General features: G+C 50.0%; 4 protein-coding genes across 5 annotated transcripts; 2 read left to right on the forward strand and 2 right to left on the reverse strand.

Moving 5' to 3' along the window:
* Nucleotides 1–803: 803 nt before the first annotated feature.
* Nucleotides 804–1,930, forward strand: CUNH17orf114 (chromosome unknown C17orf114 homolog). Its single transcript, XM_064367442.1, has 2 exons — nt 804–885; nt 1,648–1,930. Exons 1-2 carry the CDS (start codon nt 813–815, stop codon nt 1,812–1,814), a joined length of 240 nt encoding a protein of 79 aa, XP_064223512.1. The 5' UTR covers nt 804–812; the 3' UTR covers nt 1,815–1,930.
* Nucleotides 1,931–5,586: 3,656 nt separating this feature from the next.
* On the reverse strand, nt 5,587–8,192 carry PSMB6 (proteasome 20S subunit beta 6). 2 transcript variants are annotated; one of them, XM_012460590.3, is made up of 6 exons: nt 8,055–8,190; nt 7,553–7,620; nt 6,515–6,646; nt 6,273–6,402; nt 5,930–6,074; nt 5,587–5,803 (listed from the first exon to the last, which is right to left on the reverse strand). In XM_012460590.3, exons 1-6 carry the CDS (start codon nt 8,154–8,156, stop codon nt 5,661–5,663), a joined length of 720 nt encoding a protein of 239 aa, XP_012316013.1. In that variant the 5' UTR covers nt 8,157–8,190; the 3' UTR covers nt 5,587–5,660. The 2 variants fall into 2 exon arrangements, with proteins under 2 accessions (XP_012316013.1, XP_012316014.1); XM_012460591.2 differs by having other exon boundaries at nt 5,662–5,823; nt 8,055–8,192.
* Nucleotides 8,193–11,874: 3,682 nt separating this feature from the next.
* GLTPD2 (glycolipid transfer protein domain containing 2) lies at nt 11,875–13,935 on the reverse strand. The gene is made up of 4 exons (XM_012460454.2): nt 13,685–13,935; nt 13,513–13,577; nt 13,129–13,295; nt 11,875–13,048 (listed from the first exon to the last, which is right to left on the reverse strand). The coding sequence occupies exons 1-4, from the start codon at nt 13,788–13,790 to the stop codon at nt 12,511–12,513; spliced, it is 876 nt and encodes a 291-aa protein (XP_012315877.1). The 5' UTR covers nt 13,791–13,935; the 3' UTR covers nt 11,875–12,510.
* On the forward strand, nt 12,935–17,822 carry VMO1 (vitelline membrane outer layer 1 homolog). The gene is made up of 3 exons (XM_012460455.3): nt 12,935–16,941; nt 17,047–17,162; nt 17,451–17,822. The coding sequence occupies exons 1-3, from the start codon at nt 16,738–16,740 to the stop codon at nt 17,746–17,748; spliced, it is 618 nt and encodes a 205-aa protein (XP_012315878.3). The 5' UTR covers nt 12,935–16,737; the 3' UTR covers nt 17,749–17,822.
* The last annotated feature ends 3,992 nt before the right edge of the window (nt 17,823–21,814 follow it).

Here is a 21,814-nt window from a genome sequence, read left to right on the forward strand (position 1 = left end):
AAAAAAAAAAAAAAAAAAAGAAAAAGAAAAAGAAAAGAGTAGATTCTGGGGTCAGATGGACTCAAGGTGATGGTTTCAAGGTGGGCATGGTTTCTATTCTGCTAATAACTGCCTGTGTGACCTTGGGCAAATTACCTTACCTCTCAATGCCTCCCTTTCCTCATCTGTAAAACCAGGATAGACTTACCTAACCAGTGAGGGACTTACCTCCAAAGATCTTTGACATGATTAAGTGAAAAGAGATAACACGTAAAAGTCCCTAGAATTTACCTGACAGCATAATTAATCAATTACAACCATCTTCATAATGAGACAGGAACTATCAGACCCTTTAATGAGAACATAACATTTCCCTGGATAATAAAGTTTCTCATTCTAAAAAAATAGAGTATTCTTTAAAAGTTTACATCTTGGGCACTTCAATTCTCATTCTAAAATACAAACGAATCCCCAGCAGTGTCCATCCTGGCACCAAGTTGTCGGGCACTGCTGCAGTGAAATATTACTGCATCTGTCATAGCACCTCTGCATCTGTCCCTGCCATGCCACCTCTCCCAACCACCTCCTGCTTCTCCATGGGAATCAGAGAGGACCCCCAAATTAATGGGGCATAAAAATAGGAGTTTGATGGGAGTATGCCCCCATTCCTTTCTTCCTCCCTCCTCTCCCCTCTTCTATCCTTGGCGCCTTATAATCACCAGGCGGTCTGAGGCTAAGTGGTAGTTTTGCCCATGGTGGGGGGGCTTGGAAACCACACCCCTTTCCCGGGGGCCTCCTGGCCATTCCCAGCTCTGATCGCCTCCACTGTTGAGATGGGTCTGAAGGGGGCATGGTGTTTCCCATGGTGCGGGTGCCGGAGACAGCGAGGGACTGAAAGAGAAGCAGGTATGGGGTGGACTGAAGGAAAATGAGGGCCGTCAGGCAGACAGACAGACAGACAACTGCATTGCTGGGAAAGAGATATGCTCAAACAAGCAAAGGAAAAGGATCATCTGTCTCCCTGGGTGGGAAGTGGATCACCGAAGTCTCACAGGACTGGCTAAATACTTTGTAGGGCCCAGTGCTTGTTAAAAATTTAAGAATTTCGGCCAGGCACTGTGGATCAGGCCTGTAATCCCAGCGCTTTGGGAAGGCAAGTTGGGTGGATCAATGAGGTCAGGAGTTTGGGACCAGTCTGGCTAACATGGTGAAAACCCATTTCTACTAAAAGTACAAAAAAATTAGGGGTGCTTGGTGGTGTGCACCTGTAATCTCAGCTACTTGGAGGCTGAGGCAGGAGAATCACTTGAACCTGGGAGGCAGAGGTTGCAGTGAGCCAAGATTGCGCCATTGCACTCCAGCTTGGGCAACAAGAGCAAAATTCCATCTCAAAAAAAAAAAAAAAGAATTTCAAAATTTTGAGATGGTGACATGGTGGCTCTTCTGAGTCAGGGGAGCCTATGCAATGCACAGGTGACATTCATGTGAGCCAGCCCTGCTTGCTCTGCACCAGCCCCTCTCCCTCTCCCTGCTGCTGCCACCAATGCTCCTCACTGCCCCCAGGCCTCAGGTGTCTTCCCTCGCTTCTTCTCTCCTCAACCCTGGGTGAGGGGTGAGGGAGGAGGAACCCTGACCTACAACTTCCTTCTTCCTCCTCCAATCTTATAGGCATGGGTCCTGCTACCCCTCCAGATCCCAGTCCAGCTATCGCCCCCATCATGGCTGAGGGAGGGGTAACCTCGCCAGGGCCTGGTGCCTACTTCAGCAGGAAAGCCCGACTCTCCTTCCGCCACCAGCTGCATGACATGGCATCAGCCAATGACTCCACCATGTGAAGCTGAGCCTCCAGGAAGGCTGAGCAATCTTCCTTCCCCAGACTGCTCAGCGACCCCAATCTCCACTTCCTCAAGTCCTTTCTAACCTTCTTATTAAATATGTTCATAGTTGCTAAGTGCTGTGTGTGTGTGTGTGTGTGTGTGTGTGTGTGTGTGTGTGTGCAGGGGGAGTAGACGGGGGCCAAGGCGGCAGGGCTGGGTTATGGGGTTAAGGTGGGAAGTGTTGCTTATGGTGGGAGACGCAGGAATGATGAATATGACACAGCTGATCTAACGCAGTGCCCAGGTGTGATAAACAGGAATAAGAATTGGCTGATGTCAAGCTTCAGAGTTGAGTGTGGCGAAAGCAGTCTGTAGGATGGCAGATGGTAGGAGGAAGCATACTCATTCAGTAAATACTGACTGTCTACCCCTGCCAGGCGTGGAGGATATATCAATGAACTGGGAAGAAAGAATTCTCTCCTCTCTATAGGCCAGGCATGGTGGCTCACATCTGTAATCCCAGCATTTTGGGCAGCCGAGGTGGGCGGATCACGAGGTCAGGAGTTTGAGAAACCCCGTCTCTACTAAAAATACAAAAAACTAGCTGGGTGTGGTGGCACGCACCTGTTGTCCCAGCTACTCAGGAGGCTGAGGCAGGGGAACCGCTTGAACCCAGAAAGTGGAGGTTGCAGTGAGCCAAGATCATGCCACTGCGCTCCAGCCTGGGTGACATAACGAGACTCTGTCTCAAAAAAAAAAAAAAAAAGGAATAAAGAATTCTCTCTTTGTGAGGAAGAAAAATAAAACAAAACAAAACATAAAGAATTCCCTCCTCTCACTGAGCTGACTTTCTAGTAAAGGGAGGTAGACAATCATACATAGGTAAACAAATAAGCAGAACACAAGACAATGATACGTGCTGCTGTGAAAAAAATGAAACAGGGTCATAAGAGAGAGGGATGGGGGTGGTTTCTTTAGTTTCAGGTGGTCAGAAAAGGCCTTTCTGATGAGGTAACATTTGAGCTGAGAGCTGAATGATGAGTAGCCATGTGGAAATCAGGGAGTGATGTGTCAGTATAGGTTTACCAGTTCCAACAAATGCTCATCTCTGGTGCAGAAAGTTGACAGTGAGAGAGGCTGCCCATGTGGGGAGAGGGGCATATGGGAAATCTCTGTATTTTCTACTCAATTTTGCCGTGAACCTAAAACTGCTCTAAAAAATGATTTTCGGCTGGGTGTGGTGGCTCATGCCTGTAATCCCAGCACTTTGTGAGGCCCAGGCAGGCAGATCACACTTGAGGTCAGGAGTTTGAGACTGGCTTGGACAACATGGTGAAACCCTGTCGCTACTAAAAATACAAAAATTAGCCGGGCGTGGTGGCATGTGCCTATAATCCCAGCTACTCAGGAGGCTGAGGCAGGAGAATCGCTTGAACCCAGGAGGCGGAGGTTGCAGTGAGCAGAGATTACACCACTGCAATCCGCCTGGGCTTAACTTTTTTTTTAACTTGAAAAGAGTTGGGTGCAGTGGCTCACACCTATAATCCCAGCTACTCAAGAGACTGCGGCAAGAGGATCGCTTGAGACCACCTGAAGACCAGCTTGGGCAACATAGGGAGACATTGTCTCCAGAAAAAATTTAAGGCCGGGTGTGGTGTCTCATGCCTGTAATCCCAGCACTTTTAGAGGCTGAGGTGGGTGGATGACCTGACGTCAGTTCAAGACCAGCCTGGCCAACATGGCGAAACCCTGTCTCTACTAAAAATGCAAAAACTAGTTGGGCATGGTGGCACACTCCTGTAATCCCAGCTACTTGGGAGGTTGAGGCAGGAGAATCACTTGAACCTGGGAGGCAGAGGTTGTAGTGAGCCGAGACCGCGCCAATGCACTCCAGCCTGGGCAACAGAGCAAGACTTGGTCTCAAAGAATAAAATAAAAAATAAAGGCCGGTGCGGTAGCTGACACCCGTAATCCCAGCACTTTGGGAGGCTGAGGCGGGTGGATCACAAAGTCAAGAGACTGAAACCATCTCCTGGCCGACATGATGAAACCCTGTCTCTACTAAAAATATAAAAATTAGCCAGGCGTGGTGGCATGTGCCTGTAGTCCCAGCTACTCGGGAGGCTGAGGCAGGAGATTCGATTGAATCCAGGAGGCAGAGGTTGTAGTGAGCTGAGATTGTGCTACTGCACTCTAGCCTGGTAACAGAGCAGGACTCCATCTCAAAAATAAATAAATAAATAAACAAAATAAAATAAAATAAAAAAGTCTCATCACAGTGGCTCATGCCTGTAATTCCAGCACATTGGTAGGCTAAGGCAGGAAAATCCCTTAAACCCAGGAGTTTGAGGTTATAGTGAGCTATGACAGCAACACTATAGCCTGGGTGACAGCAAGACTCTGCCTCTATTTTAAAAATAAATAAATAGCCGGGCGTGGTGGCTCAAGCCTGTAATCCCAGCACTTTGGAAGGCCGACGCGGGTGGATCATGAGGTCAAGAGATCGAGACCATCCTGGTCAACATGGTGAAACCCCGTCTCTACTAAAGATACAAAAAAATTAGCTGGGCATGGTGGCGCGTGCCTGTAATCCCAGCTACTCAGGAGGCTGAGGCAGAATTGCCTGAACCCAGGAGGCGGAGGTTGCGGTGAGCTGAGATCGCGCCATTGCACTCCAGCCTGGGTAACAAGAGTGAAACTCTGTCTCAAAATAAATAAATAAATAAATAACAAAATTAGCCTGAGGTGAGGTGATGCACACCTGTAGTCCCAGCTATCAAGCTCCTTTAGGTCCCTGGGTTGAGTGGGGACAGGTTCAGAGGGGCCAGAGTCCATTTTTAGCCTCCTATCTATCCAAAGGGCTGATCATATGCCCCACCATGGGAATGGTGGCTTCCAGAGCTGGCCAAAAGAACTCCAGTGGCTGCGTTCTCCCAGTCAACATTCATCTTAAATTCCATTTGCAGACAAGCCCCACTTTTCTCCCAAAAGCCAAGGAAGTCACAGTGCTACTGCTGACCACAGGTGAGGTGACAGAGGTTAAGTGTGGAGAGAGGGGACCATGGGGCTGGGCTGAAGGAGAGTCTTTTTGGCCTTAGGGGCAGTAGTCACCCATGATGACTGGCAGAAAACAGGCTGAGGGAAGGGGACTCCAGTTTTAGTCAGAATTCTGAGTTCTACCTTGGGCTTGAACAGGGAGCGGGTGTTGCTGGTAGCCCCCATACCACCACAATCCAGTGGTTCAAAGACCTAGATATGGTGGGGGAAAGGAAACTGGGGGGAAGGTGGTTTGGAGAAGAGGTTTGAAAACCTCCCATGTGGCCGGGTGCAGTGGCTCACGCCTGTAATCCCAGTACTTTGGGAGGCCGAGGCAGGCAGATCAGGAGGTCAAGAGATTGAGACCATCCTGACCAACATGGTAAAACTCCATCTCTACTAAAAAAAAAAAAAATACAAAAATTAGCTGGGCATGGTGGCACGTACCTGTAGTCCCAGCTACTCAGGAGGCTGAGGCAGGAGAATTGCTTGAACTCGGGAGGTGGAGGTTGCAATGAGCCGAGAACGCACCACTGCACTCCAGCCTGGCGACAGAGCAAGCCTCCATCTCAAAAAAAAAAAGGGGAAAAAAAAAAAAAGAAAACCACTCATGTAAAAGCTTACTGAGGAATAAAGCATTCATAAACTCCTTTCATCTCCTCTGCAACTCGCTCTGAGTTCAGTGATTTATATAAATAGGAATGGGCTAGACAAATTCAGGCTTGAAGTCAAAAAAAGAACCCCAAACTACAGATTCTTTTTGACAAACTTTATTAAATTTTGCATCAGTACGGGGTTATCTCTTATTGCATACTAGAATCCCAGGACTCAGGGGAGTGGTAAAGTGGCACTGGTGAATTTGGGTATCTGGTCTCCCAAAAGTACTTGCCGCTCTACCCCTGACTCTGCAATGGCTGCCAGGCGGATCACTCCTCCACTGGAGCCATCCCGCTCCATGGCCAAAGCAAGAGCTGTGGATAAAAGGAGTAAGCTGGGTTCAGAGTCAGATGCTGGTATTACTGCAAGGAATGAGGAATGTTGGCCTGCCTTGGGTTGTTGGGGTTGAAGCTCATAGGCCCAGAAGCTCAAGCTCTTACCATTGGCAGTGAATTGCAGACACTCTTCCTTAGTCATGCCTTCCCGGTATGTAGCATCAACATAGCCATAGATGTAGGAGCTCCCGGAGCCTCCAATGGCAAAGGACTGCCTTACCATCATACCCCCCATAGGCACTGAGTACACCTGCCAGACAGAAGGAGAAGAGTCACCAGCCGTATCCTCCCTCCAACACACGTACATTCACCTGTCCATTGTGCTACTGGTCTGAGAAGCATTAATAGTAAGTATAAGTGAGGCAGAGACTGGAAAGAAAAAGAAAATGTCTGGGAGAGGATAAAAGGCCTGGCTCAAGTGTGCTCTGGTTGGGAGTGGGGATCTGACCTGCCCTCCTTCTTGAGGGTCCCAGCCTGCGATGATGATTCCCGCCATCAGGTCTTCCCGGTATCGGTAACACATCTCCTTAAACAGGCTGGCTGCTGTGTGTACCAGTGGAGGCTCATTCAGTTCAATGCTAGAGAGTCAGGGAAGTCACAGAGAAAGTTTCAGGACCTGGGAGTCAGGCCATTTAGCTCCTCAGCTTCCAACTCCCTTCAGATACTTGCTCCTCCCCTACCCACAAGCACCTGTGGAAACCGAGCTGGTAAGTGACAGCATCAGCTACTGCCTGGGTATCAGCTGCTGAGCCCGAGCGACAGCAGAAAATGTGGTCGTGAATAGGAGTCAGCTTGTCAGTCACTCGATTGGCAATGTAGGACCTGCAAGAAGGCAGAATGGTGAGGAAAGGAGCCCACCTGTCTTCCACCCCCATTCCATCACCACCCACTCTCCTAGGGCTCAGGGATAGGATGTCCAGTATTGCCTTTTTTTTTCTTTTCTTGTTTTTTGGAGACAGAGTCTTGCTCTGTCGCCAGGCTGGAGTGCAATGGCGTGACCTTGGCTCACTGCAACCTCTGCCTCCTGGGTTCAAGCAATTCTCTTTTTCTCTTTCCTCAGCCTCCTGAGTAGTTAGGACTACAGGTGCATGCCACCACACCCAGTTAATTTTTGTATTTTTAGTACAGACCAGGTTTCACCATGATGGCCAGGATGGTCTCGATCTCTTGACCTCGTGATCCACTGCACCCGGCCTCTTTTTTCTTTATTTGAGATAGAGTCTTGCTCTGTTGCCCAGGCTGGAGTGCAGTGATGCAATCTCTGCTCACTGCAACCTCTGCCTCCTGGGTTCAAGCAATTATCTTGCCTTAGCAGTCCCAAGTAGCTGGGACTGCAGGCGTGTGCGCTACGCCCAGCTAATTTTTGTATTTTTTAGTAGAGACAGGGTTTCACCACGTTGGCTAGGCTGGTCTCGAACTCCTGACCTCAGGTGATCCACCCGCCTCGGCCTCCCAAACTGCTGGGATTACAGGCATGAGCCACTGTGCTTGGCCTCTAGTATTGCCTATTCTCATCCAAACTGAAGCAGGCTGAAGAACAGACTTTTCTAAGGATTCCACTAAAGAGTGAGGGGAACTGAAAGTAATAAAAGCTGGGACAAATCTTTATCTCCAGGGAGAGAAGAAACCTCTCTTCCCACAGTGGTCTGTGGATGATTAGGGTGGGTTGGCAGGCAGGAAAGGAAAAGGAAAATGGGAAGACCTTTTACAAATCTGTCGTGAGCTCACCCAGTGGTTGTTCTGGAGTCCGCCCCCAGAACCACGCCCCCGTCAAACTGCACTGCCATGATAGTGGTCTGGGAAAAGGGAAAAAGGAACGAGTCTTTCCACATTCTCCAACATACACAAACCCAATGATCTCTCTACCTAGTTCCCAAAATACAAAATCTGTGCGCCGCTGAACCATTTTCAAGTCTTATAGGGCTCTCAGCGCCCCGCAGAATACCAGAATGCCAACCCTCAAACCCCAAAACACTCATACCGGACTTAAGCCCAGGGTTTTCACTAGCCTCGCAGGATTCCAGAATTCCACATTTCAGTCCACCCGCCGTCTCCCACTACGAAGGTACCACACTACTCCACCATCCTCGGGGTGCCTCTCCCCGTTCCTGGAGCACAACACATTCCACCTTCCCTCTGCCCCTGCTAGATCTCTCAACCTCACTCAGGCTTTATCTTTCCATCGCGTCAAGCCTTGTGCACATCTTATGAGCCCCGACTCTTTCCTTACCCCTGTGGAGACTTCTCGGCTTTCCCAATCTGGAGTGAAGGCCTCCGGCCCCCAGGCCGGTGCCGGCCCGACTCCCCGAGCAGCTAGCAAGGTGGCCGCCATCTTTCTCCTCCGGTATTGCCTCAAAGCAACTGTCGTAAAGCGCTCTGTCACGCTCTTTAGTCGCGCTTTGAAGCCTTCTGGGAGCGAAGCTACTCCGAGGTTGACGGCAGAAAGGAAAAGAAAAGTTCAGTATTGCGTGGAGACGGTCCTTTTGCGACAGTGAGCATTTGGTGGTAGCGTGGCCAGCAACACACAAAACAAAAAAGTCTGCAAAAAAAGCCGTCCCAGTGTCCTGCGCCGTAGTGATTTTATGGAGTTGCAGTCCGAAGGGCCCACAAAATAAACCTGAGAGTCTCTGGGTAAAAGTGACCACACCATGTTTTCATTTCTTTTAGTTACATACTTAGGAGTATATGCTGGCAGTGGAATTTATGGGTTCTATGGTAACTGTATGTTTAACATTTTGAGCAACCGACAAACTTTTCCACAGAAGCTGCACTATTTTACATTCCTACAAGCCATGTATGAGGGTTCCAATTTTCCACCACCTCACCAACACTTGCTATTGTGCATTATCGTAGGTATAGCCATTCTAGTGGGTGTGAAGTGGTACCTTGTGGTTTTCATTGGTATTTCTCTAATGATTAGTGATGATGAGCATATTTCCATGAGATAATTAGCCATTTGCATGGTTTTTTTTTTTTTTGAGACGGAGTTTCGCTCTCGTTACCCAGGCTGGAGTGCAATGGCGCGATCTCGGCTCACCGCAACCTCCGCCTCCTGGGTTCAGGCAATTCTCCTGCCTCAGCCTCCTAAGTAGCTGGGATTACAGGCATGCGCCACCATGCCCAGCTAATTTTTTGTATCTTTAGTAGAGATGAGGTTTTACCATGTTGACCAGGATGGTCTCAATCTCTTGATCTCGTGATCCACCCGCGTCGGCCTCCCAAAGTGCTGGGATTACAGGCGTGAGCCACCGCGCCCGGCCTTTTTTTTTTTTTTGAGACGGAGTCTCACTCTGTCGCCCAGGCTGGAGTGCAACAGCGCAATCTCTGCTCACTGCAATCTCTGCGTCCCGGGTTCAAGCGATTCTCCTGCTTCAGCCTCCTGAGTAACTGGAATTACAGGCACACACTACCACGCCCGGCTAATTTTTGTATGTTTAGAAGAGATGGGGTTTCACTATGTTGGTCAGGCTGGTCTCGAACTCCTAACCTCATGATCCACCCGCCTCGGCCTCACAAAGTGCTGGGATTACAGGCATGAGCCACTGCGCCTGGCCCTGAATGTGGTAATTTCTAGAATCAGGAAGTGTGAATCCTCCAACGTTTTCCTCCTTTTCAAGATTGTTTTGGTTATTCTGGATCCTTTGCATCTCTGTATAAATTGTAGGATTAAGATTAGCTCGTCCATTTCTGCAGAAAAGGATGTTGGATTTTTGTTAGGGATTGTACTGAATCTGTACATCAATTTGTGGAGTAGTTCCATCTTAACAAGTCTTTTCATAACATGGGATTTTTTTCATTTATTTAAATCTTTAATTTCTTTTAACTGTGTTTTATAGTTTTCAATGTATAGGTCTTGCACTTCTTTGGTTAAATTTGTTCCCAAGTATTTTATTCTTTTTGTTGCTATTATAAGTGATGTTGTCTTCTTAATTTCATTTTTGGATTGTTCATTGCTAGTACATAGAAATATAACTGATTTTTGGCTGAATGTGGTGGCTCACGCCTATAATCCCAACACTTTGGGATACCGAGGTGGGTGAATCACCTGAGGTTGGGAGTTCGAGACCAGTCTGACCAACATGGAGAAACCCCGTCTCTACTAAAAATACAAAATTAGCTGGGCATTGTGGCACATGCCTGTAATCCCAGCTACTCAGGAAGCTGAGGCAGAAGAATCACTTGAATACAGGAGGTGGAGGTTGTGGTGAGCTGAGGTCATGCCGTTGCACTCCAGCCTGGGCAACTTGAGCAAAACTCTGTCTCCAAAAAAAAAGAAAAAAGAATGAAATATAACTGAATTTGGTTTTGATACTGTTTCCTGCAACTTCATTGAACCATTTATTAGTTCTAATAGTTTGTCTGTATATCCTTTAGGGTTTTTCTATATAAACCATCATATCATCTGCAAAAAGATAGTTTTACCTCTTTTTTTCCAACCTGGCTGCCTTTTATTTCATTATCTTGCTTAGTTGCTTTGGCTAGTTACTCCACTACAATGTTGCATAGATTGGCAAAAGCAGACATCTTTGTCTTCTTTCTCGTTTTAGAAGAAAGGCTTAGGGAAAAGTCTTGAACCTGGAAGTAGCAGTTGCAGTGAGCTGAGATTGCGCCACTGCACTCCAGCCTGGGCAACAAGAGTGAAACTCTGTTTCAAAAAAAAAAAAAAAAAAAGAATTTGTAGGGCAATTGTGGTCAGCTTTTCCATTTAGTGTTTTCTCATACATTATCATTTAATCCTCACATGAGGCCTGCGAAGTACCTAATATTATCCTCAATTTACAGTGGAGAGAACTCAAGCTCAGAGTGAATTTGGGGTCCACACCATTGCTCAGTAGGGGAGCTGTTCTGACCCCTACCTCTATTCTCAATACAGACTGCCTGTTACTACAGCTGGCCCTACAGGGAAGGGAAATGCACAGATCTGTCCCTGCTGTCCAATCCGCCAAATTCCCTTCATCCAGTTCCTTGCACTCAGGGCAGCTGCCCTTTGGGGCGAAGGGTACTGGGGAAGGGGGCCTTAGTAGGTTAACTATTAATCCTTTGTGCCTCAGGGCACTGAAGGCTTCTCTCCTGGGACTGGCTAGGGGCTGGTGAGGGGCTGGGAAATAGCTACTTGGGATGCTGAGGCAGGAGAATCACTTTATCCTGGTAGGTGCAGGTTGCAGTGAGCCAAGATCACACCATTGCACTCCAGCTTGAGTGACAAGAGTGAAACTCCATCTAAAGATAAGTAAATAAATAAATAAAATAAAATACATTGCTGGGCGCAGTGGCTCACACCTGTAATCCTAGCACTTTGGGAGGCCAAGGTGGGCAGATCACTAGGTCAGGAGTTTGAGACTAGCCTGGCCATCATGGCGAAATCCCATCTCTACCAAAAATACAAAAAATTAGCCAGGCATGGTGGCGGGTGTCTGTAGTCCCAGCTACTCGGGAGGCTGAGGCGGGGAATCATTTGAATGCAGGAGGCGGAGGTTGCAGTGAACTGAGATCACACCACTGCACTCCAGCCTGGGCGACAGAGCAATATTCCTTCTTAAAATATATGTATATGTGGGGATGGAAGAGGGGACACAAAAAATAAAATACAATAGCACAGGGAGGGGAAGGATGGACAGAGAAACAATGAGGAGGCTATTGCAGTAATCTAGGATATATTCTTTCTTCATAGTCAAAGGTACTAGCAGTGGAGAAAGTGGGCATTGGTCAGATTTTCACAGATTGGATGTTGGTGTGATGACGGAGAAACAGAAGGGTTAGGATGACAAGGTTTTTGGTCTAAGGACCTGGAAGAATAGAAGTACCATTCGCTGGGTTAGCAAAGACTCTGAAAGGAGAATTTTCGTGGGGAGGGCATATTGGAGCTTAGTGTTGGACCTGGTGGATTTGCTATGCCTAGGTGATGTCCAAGTGGAAACACCGAATAAACAATTGTATATGTAGGATTCTAGAGTCCAGGAGAAAGTGGATTGAAGTTATGATTTGGGAGTTATCAGTGTATGAAACAGCAAGGTCTTTCATGTTCACTATTGTTGTGGGAGTGGCCATGGAGTCGTTTAATAAATATGCATTATGGGGCTGAGCACCTGCTTGGTGTGAGGCATAACGCACATGTGCTTGGGTGGCTGAAGGGCGAAGGTGCCATTTATTCACAAAGACAGGGAGCACAGGAGGAGGCGCAGTTCTTAGGGGGATGGTGGTGGGACCCGTGTTGCATTTGCAGCGTCTGTGAGGTGTGCAGGATGCTTGCTGTATACTGCAGAGGGCTGACGCTCAGGGACAAGTCTGGGCTGGAGACTCAACCTGTGGTTGGCAACCAGAGCCCCAGGAGTGGTTGCGATAGGCCGGGGGAGGGTGAGTCTCTCGGCTGCCGGGAACAGGGATGACACATCTTCTGACATTCGTTTTCTATTTCCCTCGAGCGCCAATCGTCATCACACAAAACGCCCTACGTCGACGCTACCAAATCATGCTTTTTATTCCTCACAGCTCCTCCCATCTTCCCGAGACTGCGGACAGAGGGAGCTCAACCCCCTTCCCTGCCGGGGCGGCCCTCACCGCGGCGACGTCAGGGAAGAGGTGGGATTCAGAGGTGGCCGCGGCGCGGGCTGCGGGGCCGACCCCGGGCTGCGCGGTCCCACCCCGGGCGGTCCGGTCCGTGCCCGCCGGTGCCCGTAGCCACCGCCCTAGGCCAGCTGGAGCAGGCTGCGCTTGGCCAGCAGGCCCTGGGTGCGGTTGTAGACATCCTCCAGGGTGCCCGCGGCCTGGGCCAGCGCGGCGCGCGCCTCTGCCTCGGTGGTTCCCGGACAAGCCAGCTCCAGCAGGCGGCGGCGACCCGGGAAGGCGAGGAAGGCGAGGCGGGCGGCTTGACGGACCAGCCAGGGGTGGTGCGGGCCCAGGGCCGCGCCGTAGGCGTCGCTGCACTGCGCACCGGCGTCCGGGCCTCCTAGCGCGCCGGTCGCCACCCGGTGGAGGCAGAGCTGGGACCAGCGCAGCGCGCGGTGCAGCAGGAGCAGCGTGCGAGAGCCCGAGCTCCGGGCCGGGTCCCAGGGGACTGCCCCCGGCCGCTCCAGCAGTCCCGCCCGCCGCTCCCACGCCGCCATGGCCACCAGCGACAAGTAGTGCTCCGCGTCCGGGCCATGCACCCGAGCCTCCAGGGCCGTCACCTTGGTGAAGGCCTCCCTAGAGGCGAAGGCGAAGACAGAGCCAAGGGGAGTCAGGAACCTGCGGGCGAGACCAGTTGAGAGAGGGCGATGGAGCCGCCAAGGAGGCCGGGACCGGCTGGGGGGCGGGAGGCCACTCACTCGACGAGTGCCCTCCATCCCGCCAGGTACGGCGACAGCCCCAGATCCCCTTCGGGGTTCAGACTGTCGTGGAACGGCCTCATCATGCGGCCCAGCATCCCCCGAGGGCCCAGACACGGAGGCTCTTTCCTCTCCGAGGCCTCCAGGGGTCCCGACTCCTGCCGGACCTGGTGGGGAGACACGATGGGAAGGGCGGGAGCCGATTCCGCCCCGAAGACGTTGTTCCGAAGGTTTAGCCGGTGTCCCTCCTGCTGTGCGCTCAGCTTCCGATGGGAGAGAGACCAGGGGACGGACCAGCCCTTCACCGTACCCTCAGCCTGGCTACACGCCCCCCTGTTCGGGTCCCTTCTGGAGCGCCCGCGCCCGGCTCTGCGCGGAGCGTACCTGGAAGGGCGCGGTTCCCCCTGGAACGCAGGCCTGTGCCCCAAGTCCGCAGCCCGAGCGGGCGCCTGGCAGAGGTGAGGCGGAGTGGTGAGGGCTCGAGACAGGGGCTTAAGTCGTGAGGGCCTGGACCCCGGGGTTCCTCCCGGAGCGGGTGAGGGAAAGGGCAGCTCACCGAGGCTCCGAGCACTGAGATAAAGCAGCAGCAGCGCGAAGATAACGAGAGGAATTGAGAGGCGGAACCAGTGCCGCGGGGTCGTGGGCCGCACCGCCACCCCCATGGCTGCCGCTGGGACCGCCGCCCCTTCACCAACCCCTAGCCTGTCCGTGTCCCTCCGCCTCCAGGAGGGAAGAGAAGCTCGCGGTGCCCTGAGGAGCAAAGGGTTAATAATTAACCCGCTAAGGCCCCCTTCCCCAGTGCCCTTCGCCCCAAAGGGCAGCTACTGTGGGTGCCAGCAACCGGATGAAGGGAATTTGGGGGATTTGACGGCAGTCACAGATCTGTGCATTTCCTTTCCCTGTAAGGCCAATTATAGTAACAGGCACTCTGAGTATTGGGAAGAGAAGCAGGGTCAGAACAGCTCCCCTACTGAGCAGTGGCGTGGGCCCCAAATTCACTCTGGGCTTGAGTTCCTTCCACTGTAAATTGAGGATGATAATAGGTAGTTTGCGGGCCTCATGTGAGAATTAAATGATAATGTGTGAGAAAACGCTAAATGGAAAAGTCGACCACAATTGCCCTATAAATCTTTTTTTTTTTTTTTTGAAACGGAGTTTCACTCTTGTTGCCCAGGCTGGAGTACAGTGGCGGTGATCTCAGCTCACTGCAACCGCCACTTCCAGGTTCAAGCAATTCTGCCTTAGCCTCCCGAGTAGCTGGGATTACAGTCATGCACCACCACACCTGCTAGTTTTTGTATTTTTAGTAGAGACGGGGTTTCACCATGTTGGCCAGGCTGGTTTCGAACTCCTGACCTCAGGTGATCCACCCGCCTCGGCCTGCCAAAGTGCTGGGATTACAGGCGCCTGGCCACCTGTAAATCTTAAATTCAAGCACCGGGTGCCTCTAGGATCCAGAGAACACTCACTTCAAAATTGTTTATCTTATCCCCAGGGGACTTTGTCTTGATCTGGATACATGACCTCTCTCACTCATACACATACGTCAGGCTTTATCCTTTTACATTTTCGTGGTTTAATTTTCAAAACTCCAGACTGGCTCTTCAATCATTTTATTAAGTACTTCTGCATGTACTGGGCTTCAAAAATACAAAAGTGCCTTCACAGAGCTCAAGGTCCACTGGGGAAGAATTTATCCTCTGTCTCCTTCACTGGAATGTGAACTCTGATGACAGGGGCCTTGTTTTTCTTGGTTGCTTACAGCACTTGGAATATTGCTTAAGCCAAAACACATTATTGCTAAATAAATAGGTATTGAATAAACAAAGGAGTGTATATGAGGGGCAGGTAAATCAGGGGTTGTGGCCCCCTAACACATTCAGCCAGGCTTTTTTAGGCCAGGCACAGTGGCTCACGCCTGTAATTCCAGCACTTTGGGAGGCTGAGGTGGGCGGATCACCTGAGGTCAGGAGTTCAAGATCAGCCTGACCAACATGCAGAAACCCCATCTCTACAAAAAAATACAAAATTAGCCGGTCATGGTGGCGCATGCCTGTAATCCCAGCTACTCAGGAGGCTGAGGACGAGAATCACTTGAACCCGGGAGGCAGAGGTTTCGGTGAGCCAAGATGGCGCCATTGCACTCCAGCCTGGGCAACAAGAGCAAAAACTCCCTCTAAACAAACAAACAAAAAACAAAAACAAACAAAAAGCAAAACCACACTTAGCCAGCTTTTTTGCTTTTTGTTTTGCAAATTAGGAGTCCACCTGGTGGTCACAAGGGGAAAGGCATTCAGGGAAAGGATACCAGGATACAAAAAGTAATGGAAGAAACAGCATTATCTCTTCTTAGGGGTTCTTAGTTCCTGTCCCCAAACTTTTTAGAATTATTCCTGTTAGGCCGGGCCCAGTGCCTCATGCCTATAACTCCAGCACTTTGGGAGGCTGAAGCAGGCTGATCACGAAGTCAAGGCACTGAGACCATCCTGGCCAACATGGTGAAACCCTGTCTCTACTAAAAATACAAAAAGTTAGCCGAGTGTGGTGGCATGTGGCTGTAGTCCCAGCTACTTGGGAGGTGGAGGCAGAAGAATCACTTGAACCTGGGAGGCAGAGGTTGCAGTGAACTGAGATCACACCACTGCACTCCAGCCTGGTGACAGAGCAAGACTCCATCTCAAAGAGAAAAGAAAGAAAGAAAAGAAGGAAGAAAGAAAGAAAAGAAAAGGAAAGAAAGAAAGAGAAAGGAAAGGGGAAAGAAAGAGAAAGGAAGGAAGGAGAGAGATAGAGAGAAAGAAAGTAAGAATTCCAGCCAGGCGCAGTGGCTCATGCCTGTAATCCTAGCACTTTGGGAGGCCAAGGTGGGTGGATCACCTGAGGTCAGGAGTTCAAGACCAGCCTGGCCATAATGGTGAAACCCCATCTTAAAAAAAAATAATTCCTATTTGTATATATCTTCTTTTAAGGTTCTAAGGTGGGGAGGGGTGTTCTGGATTCTTAAGGTGTTAGGTAGGGCCCTGATATCTAAGAAGATCTCTCAGAGGAGACTTCTGAGCTGACAGGAGATTTCTCAGCTTCTCCAGTTGGTGGATCCTTGCCCTGTCCTCACTCTGATGTCCCCTCACATCTTGGAGGTCTCTGGGTTGCTCTTGACCCATCCTGCCCTGGTGGGACTCCTGTGAGATCACTTCCATCCCTAGCCTTGGTCTCCGCTCCCACTCCTGGAATATTTCCTCGCTTTCTTGGCTGTAAACCTAAGGCAAGTCGCTTGCCATTTCCCTCATCTACAAAATAAGAAGAGTAATTCTCACCTCCTAAAATTATTATGAGGGTTAAATAAAATACGTCTGCAAAGTGCTAAGCATAATTCATAGCCTATAGTAAAGGTTCAGTAGATGATGGTTATTTCAATTCGCCCTCTCACTGCCCCTTCTTCACTAGCTCTGGGAACCTCTGCCTCTGAGAGCAGAAAATCGAGTCTGCTGGGTTCCGGGAGTGGATTAGTTTTGGGTTTCACTTAATATGAGAGGCAGTTCCGCAATCGGAGCCCTCGCAAGGGCCAAACTGATATAAATCTGCTTAGGAAGCCTGATTCACAGAGGCTGCAGGATGGAGCTGGGCACCAGAGCCAAGCTGCTGTTGCTGCTGCTGCTGCTGCTGCTTCTGCAGGCGACGTGTTTCACACGTGCACAGGCAGATGAGCAGAACGGCTACACGGCGGTCATCGAAGTGACCAACGGAGGTCCCTGGGGCGACTGGGCCTGGCCTGAGATGTGTCCTCAAGGATTCTTCGCCAGAGGGTTCTCGCTCAAGGTTGGAGCTCAGGCCTAGGTCCTGGAGAGGGCGGAGATGCTTGGGACTACCCAGCCAAGGATGGCAATTCCGTGACTCGTCCATGCTCCTCTCCTCGATACCCAGGTGGAGCCTCCCCAAGGTGGTCCTGGCGACGACACTGCATTAAATGGGATGAGGCTGCACTGTGCGCGCGGGAACGTCCTAGGAAACGCGCACGCGATAGAGTCCAAGTCTGGAAGGTGGGGCACAGGGGTGAAGGATCCCCTGGGGTGATGGTATGTCCCTTACCCTCTATGACATACTCCATCACTACAGGCAGGCTGGCTCCTCCAGAGCTACGGGGCAGTATAGTCCAATATAGACCGGGGCTGGGGGTGGATGGAAGACATCTCCTCCGCTCCTCAGCGGAGGTCGGGGAGCTAGAGCCAGCCCACAAGGTCATGTAGAAAGCACTTGACTTGGAAAGTCTCAAGGGTTTGGTGAATGGGGGCGGCTGCAGAGCCAGCACATCTCCCTTTCCCTTGCAGGTGGGGCGAGTGGAGTGAGCCATTGTGGTGTCCGGGCGGCGGCTACCTGGTGGCTTTCTCGTTTCGCGTGGAGGCACCTCTCCCCTACGGTGATGACACAGCAGCGAACAACGTGCGCTTCCGCTGTTCAGACGGCGAGGAACTGCAGGGGCCTGGGCTGAGCTGGGGAGACTTTGGAGACTGGAGTCCCCCTTGCCCTAAGGGTGTGTGCGGCCTGCAGACCAAGATCGAGGGGCCTAGAGGCCCCAGCGATGACACTGCGCTGAACGACGTGCGATTTTTCTGCTGCCGCAGTTGAGTGCGGCCACCGCCGCTCTCTCCTGGGCCAGGAGGCTAGTCCCACCTCCTGCTATTAAAGCTTCTCCAAGTTGACTTTGGTCTCATCTGTTTTAGGGATGGGGAACTGCGTCTTCTTTCCCCCTCCTAACCTAGCATTGGGCGAGGCATACATTTGGGTTTGGTCTCAGGGGTCCACGGTAGACTGCTGAAAGTTAAGGACTGGTAGTCCAGAAAAACGCACTTAAACACATAATTATCACATAAGTGATGGAAGTCTGGCTTTTTCTCTTTTCTTCTTTTCTTTTTTTTAGAGGAGTTTTGCTCTGTCGCTCAGGCTGGAGTGCAGTGGCATGATCTTGGCTCACTGCAACCTCCCCCTCCTGGGTTCAAGTGATTCTCCTGCTTCAGCCTCCTGAGTAGCTGGGACTATAGGTGCCCACCACTATGCCCGGTTAATTTTTGTATTTTTAGTAGAGATGAGGTTTCCCCATGTTGGCCAGTCTGGTCTCAAACTCCTGACCTGAGGTGTTCTGCCCTCCTCAGCCTCCCAAAGAGCTGGGATTACAGATGTGAGCCACCACATCTGGCCACCTAAAAATCTTACTAAGTTCAAGCTCTGGGTGCCTCTGGGATTCAGGGAGGACCCACCTGCTTCTAAATTCTCTATCTTATCCCAGGGAACTTTGTCTTGATCTGGATACATGACCTCTCTCGATCATATGTGTTTGTCAGGTTTATCCTTTCACATTTTCTTTTCCTTTTTCTTCTTTTTTTTTTGAGACAAAGTTTGGCTCTTGATTCCCCTGCTGGAGTGCAATGGCGTGATCTGGGGCTCATCGCAACCTCTGTCTCCCAGGTTGAAGCAATTCTCCTGCCTCAGCCTCTGGAGTAGCTGGGATTACAGGCATGGGTTACCATGCCCAGATAATTTTGTATTTTTAGTAGAGACCAGGTTTCTCCATGTTGGTCAGGCTGCTCGCCAACTCTCGACCTCAGGTTATCTGCCTGCTTCAGCCTCCCAAAGTGCTGGGATTACAGGTGTGAGCCACTGCACCTGGCCACCTATAAATCTTACTAAGTTTAAGCACCAGGTGCCTCTGGGATCCAGGGGGCACCTGCTTCTAAATTCTCTGTCTCATCCCCAGGGAACTTTGTCTTGATCTGGATACATGACCTCTCTCAATCATATACGTTCCTCAGGATTTATCCTTTCCCATTATTTTCTTTTCTTATCTTTCTTTCTTTTTTTAAATTGAGACCGAGTTTCACTTTTGTTGCCCAGGCTGGACTGCAATGGCATGATACCGGGTCATGGCAACCTCCGCCTCCGAAGTTCAAGCAATTCTCCTGCCTCAGCCTCCTGAGTAGCTGGGATTACAGGCATGCGCCACCACACCCAGATAATTTTGTATTTTTAGTAGAGACAGGGTTTCTCTATGTTGGTCAGGCTACTCGCGTACTCTCAACCTCAGATGATCCACCCGCCTTGGCCTCCCAAAATGTTAGGATTACAGGTGTGAGCCACTGCACCTGGCTGTGGTTTAATTTTCAGAACTCCAGACTGGCTCTTCAATCCTTCAATCATTCATTGCACCAACCTTTATTAAGTACTTCTGAATGCACTAGGCTTGGAGACTACAACGGTGTCTTCACAGAACTCAGGGTCCACTGGGGGAGAATTTATCCTCTGTCTCCCCACTGGAATGTGAGCTCTGATGACAGGGGTCTTGTTTTCCTTGGTTGCCTACAGCACTTGGAATATTGCTTCAGCCAAAACACATTATTGCTAAATAAATGGGTATTGAATAAACAAAGGAGTGTATATGAGGGGCAGGTAAATCAGGGGTTGTGGCCCCCTAACACATTTAGCTAGGCTTTTTTAGGCCAGGCACGGTGGCTCATGACTGTAATCCCAGCATTTTGGGAGGCAGAGGTTGGCAGATGACCTGAGGTCAGGAGCTCCAGAGCAGCCAGGCCAGCATGGCGAAACTCCGTCCATACTAAAAACATAAAAATTAGCCGGGTGTGGTGGCACACGTCTGTAATCCCAGCTACTCAGGAGGCAGGAAAATTGCTTGAACCTGGGAATCAGAGGTTGCAGTGAGCCCAGATGGTGCCACTGCACTCCAGCCTGGGCAACAGACTGAGACTTCCTCTCAACACAAGCAAACAAACCAAAAAGACACTTAGCCAGCTTTTTTTGCTTTTTGTTTTGCAAATTAGGAGTCCATCTGGTGGTCACAGGGGGAAAGGCATTCTGGGAAAGGATACCAGGATACAGAAAGCAATGGAAGAAACAGCATGATCTCTTCTTAGAGGTTCTTAGTTTCCTGTCCCCAAACTTCTTAGAATTATTCCTGTTGGGTCGGGTGTGGTGGCTCACGCCTGTAATCCCAGTGCTTTGGGAGTCCGTGGTGGGCAGATCACTAGGTCAAGAGATTGAGACCAGCCTGGCCAGCATGGTGAAACCCTGTCTCTACTAAAAATACAAAAAATTAGCTGGGTGTGGTGGCAGGGCACCTGTAATCTCAGCTACCGGGGAGTCTGAGGCAGGAGAATCATTTGAACCTGGGAGGCAGAGGTTGCAGCGCGCCGAGATTGAAACACTGCACTCCAGCCTGGGCGACAGAGCAAGACTCCATCTCAAAAAAAAAACTAATTAGCTGGGCATGGTGGCACTCAACTGTACTCCCAGCTACTTGGGAGGCTGAGGCAGGAGAATCGCTTGAACCCAGGAGGTGGAGGTTGCAGTGAGCTGAGATAGCGCCACTGTACTCCAGCCTGGCAACAGAGCAAGACTCTGTCTCAAAAAAAAAAAAAAAAAAAAAAATTATTCCTGTTTGTGTATATCTTCTTCTAAGGTGGGGAGGGGTGTCCTGGATTCTTAAGGTGTTAGGTAGGGCCCTGATCTCTAAGAAAACCTCTCAGAGGAGGAGACTTCTGAGCTGACAGGAGATTTCTCAGCTTCTCTAGTTGGTGGATTCTTGCCTTGTTCTCACTCTGATATCCCCTCACATCCTGGAGGAGTCTGGGTTGCTCTTGACCCATCCTGCCCCTGGTGGGACTCCCGTGACATCACTTCCATCCCTAGCCCTGGTCTCTGCTCCCACTGCTGGAATGTTTCCCAGCTTCCTTGGCTGTAAACCGAAGGCAAGTTGCCATTTTTGAGCCAGTTCTCTCATCTACAAAATAGGAAGGGTAATTCTCACCTCCTAAAAATTGTTGTGAGTGTTAAATTAAATACGTCTGCAAAGCATTAAGCATAATTCGTAGCCTATAGTAAATATTCAGTAGGTGATGGTTATTTCAATTCACCCTCTCTCACTGTCCCTCTGTAGAAAGTAGAAAAAGTTCCTCTTCAAAGCTTTCTACTCTGTTTTTTGATTTCTTTTTTTTTTTGAGATGGAGTCTCACTCTGTCTCCCAGGCTGGAATGCAGGGGAGAGATCTTGGCTCACTTGCAACCTCTGCCTCCTGGGTTCAAGCGATTCTCCTGCCTCAGCCTCCTGAGTAGCTGGGATTATAGGTGTGTGCCACCATGCCCGGCTGATTTTTGTAATTTTAGTAGAGATGGGGTTTCACCCTGTTGGTCAGGCTGGTCTTGAACTCCTGAACTCATGATTGTCCTGCCTTGGCCTCCCAAAGTGCCGGGCTTACAGTCATGAGCCACTGTGCCCTGTTTTTTTTTTTTTTTTTTGGATGGAGTTTCGCCCTTGTTGCCCAGCCTGGAGTACAGTGGCACAATCTCAGCTCTTTGTAACCTCCATTTCCCAGGTTCAAGTGATTCTCCTGTCTCAGCCTATTGAGTAGCTGGGATTACACCCAGGCCTGGCTCAGTTTTTTGTATTTTTAGTAGAGACAGGGTTTCACCATGTTGGTCAGGCTGTTCTCAAACTCCTGACTTCAGGTGATCCACCTGCCTTGGCCTCCCAAACTGCTGGGATTACAGGTGTGAGTCACTGTGCCTGGACTTCCTCTTAGTTTAAGAATAAATAATAAGTATTGGGAATAATAGCTTCTTTAAAGATTAATTTACTCTGAAGCCTCCTTACCTTTTTGATAATAATTCTATTGTTAAGTCTGAAA

Source organism: Aotus nancymaae, unplaced genomic scaffold, assembly GCF_030222135.1.
Source record: "Aotus nancymaae isolate 86718 unplaced genomic scaffold, 86718_ANA_hifiasm-v0.15.2.pri h1tg000072l, whole genome shotgun sequence".
Classification (NCBI taxonomy): Eukaryota; Metazoa; Chordata; class Mammalia; order Primates; family Aotidae; genus Aotus; species Aotus nancymaae.

What these genes read in the sequence shown, in the direction of transcription:
- CUNH17orf114 (XM_064367442.1), top strand. Translation starts at nt 813, where the DNA reads ATGGGTCTGAAGGGGGCATGGTGTTTCCCATGGTGCGGGTGCCGGAGA. An exon ending in AGGGACTGAAAGAGAAGCAG is followed by an intron (nt 886 to 1,647) that starts GTATGGGGTGGA and finishes CCAATCTTATAG; the next exon opens with GCATGGGTCCTGCTACCCCT.
- VMO1 (XM_012460455.3), top strand. Translation starts at nt 16,738, where the DNA reads ATGGAGCTGGGCACCAGAGCCAAGCTGCTGTTGCTGCTGCTGCTGCTG. An exon ending in CCAGAGGGTTCTCGCTCAAG is followed by an intron (nt 16,942 to 17,046) that starts GTTGGAGCTCAG and finishes CTCGATACCCAG; the next exon opens with GTGGAGCCTCCCCAAGGTGG. An exon ending in ATAGAGTCCAAGTCTGGAAG is followed by an intron (nt 17,163 to 17,450) that starts GTGGGGCACAGG and finishes TTTCCCTTGCAG; the next exon opens with GTGGGGCGAGTGGAGTGAGC.
- GLTPD2 (XM_012460454.2), bottom strand. Translation starts at nt 13,790, where the DNA reads ATGGGGGTGGCGGTGCGGCCCACGACCCCGCGGCACTGGTTCCGCCTC. An exon ending in GGGGAACCGCGCCCTTCCAG is followed by an intron (nt 13,296 to 13,512) that starts GTACGCTCCGCG and finishes TCTCCCCACCAG; the next exon opens with GTCCGGCAGGAGTCGGGACC. An exon ending in GGATGGAGGGCACTCGTCGA is followed by an intron (nt 13,049 to 13,128) that starts GTGAGTGGCCTC and finishes TCTCGCCCGCAG; the next exon opens with GTTCCTGACTCCCCTTGGCT.
- PSMB6 (XM_012460590.3), bottom strand. Translation starts at nt 8,156, where the DNA reads ATGGCGGCCACCTTGCTAGCTGCTCGGGGAGTCGGGCCGGCACCGGCC. An exon ending in GCCGAGAAGTCTCCACAGGG is followed by an intron (nt 7,621 to 8,054) that starts GTAAGGAAAGAG and finishes CCCTTTTCCCAG; the next exon opens with ACCACTATCATGGCAGTGCA. An exon ending in TCTGCAATTCACTGCCAATG is followed by an intron (nt 5,804 to 5,929) that starts GTAAGAGCTTGA and finishes TTTTATCCACAG; the next exon opens with CTCTTGCTTTGGCCATGGAG.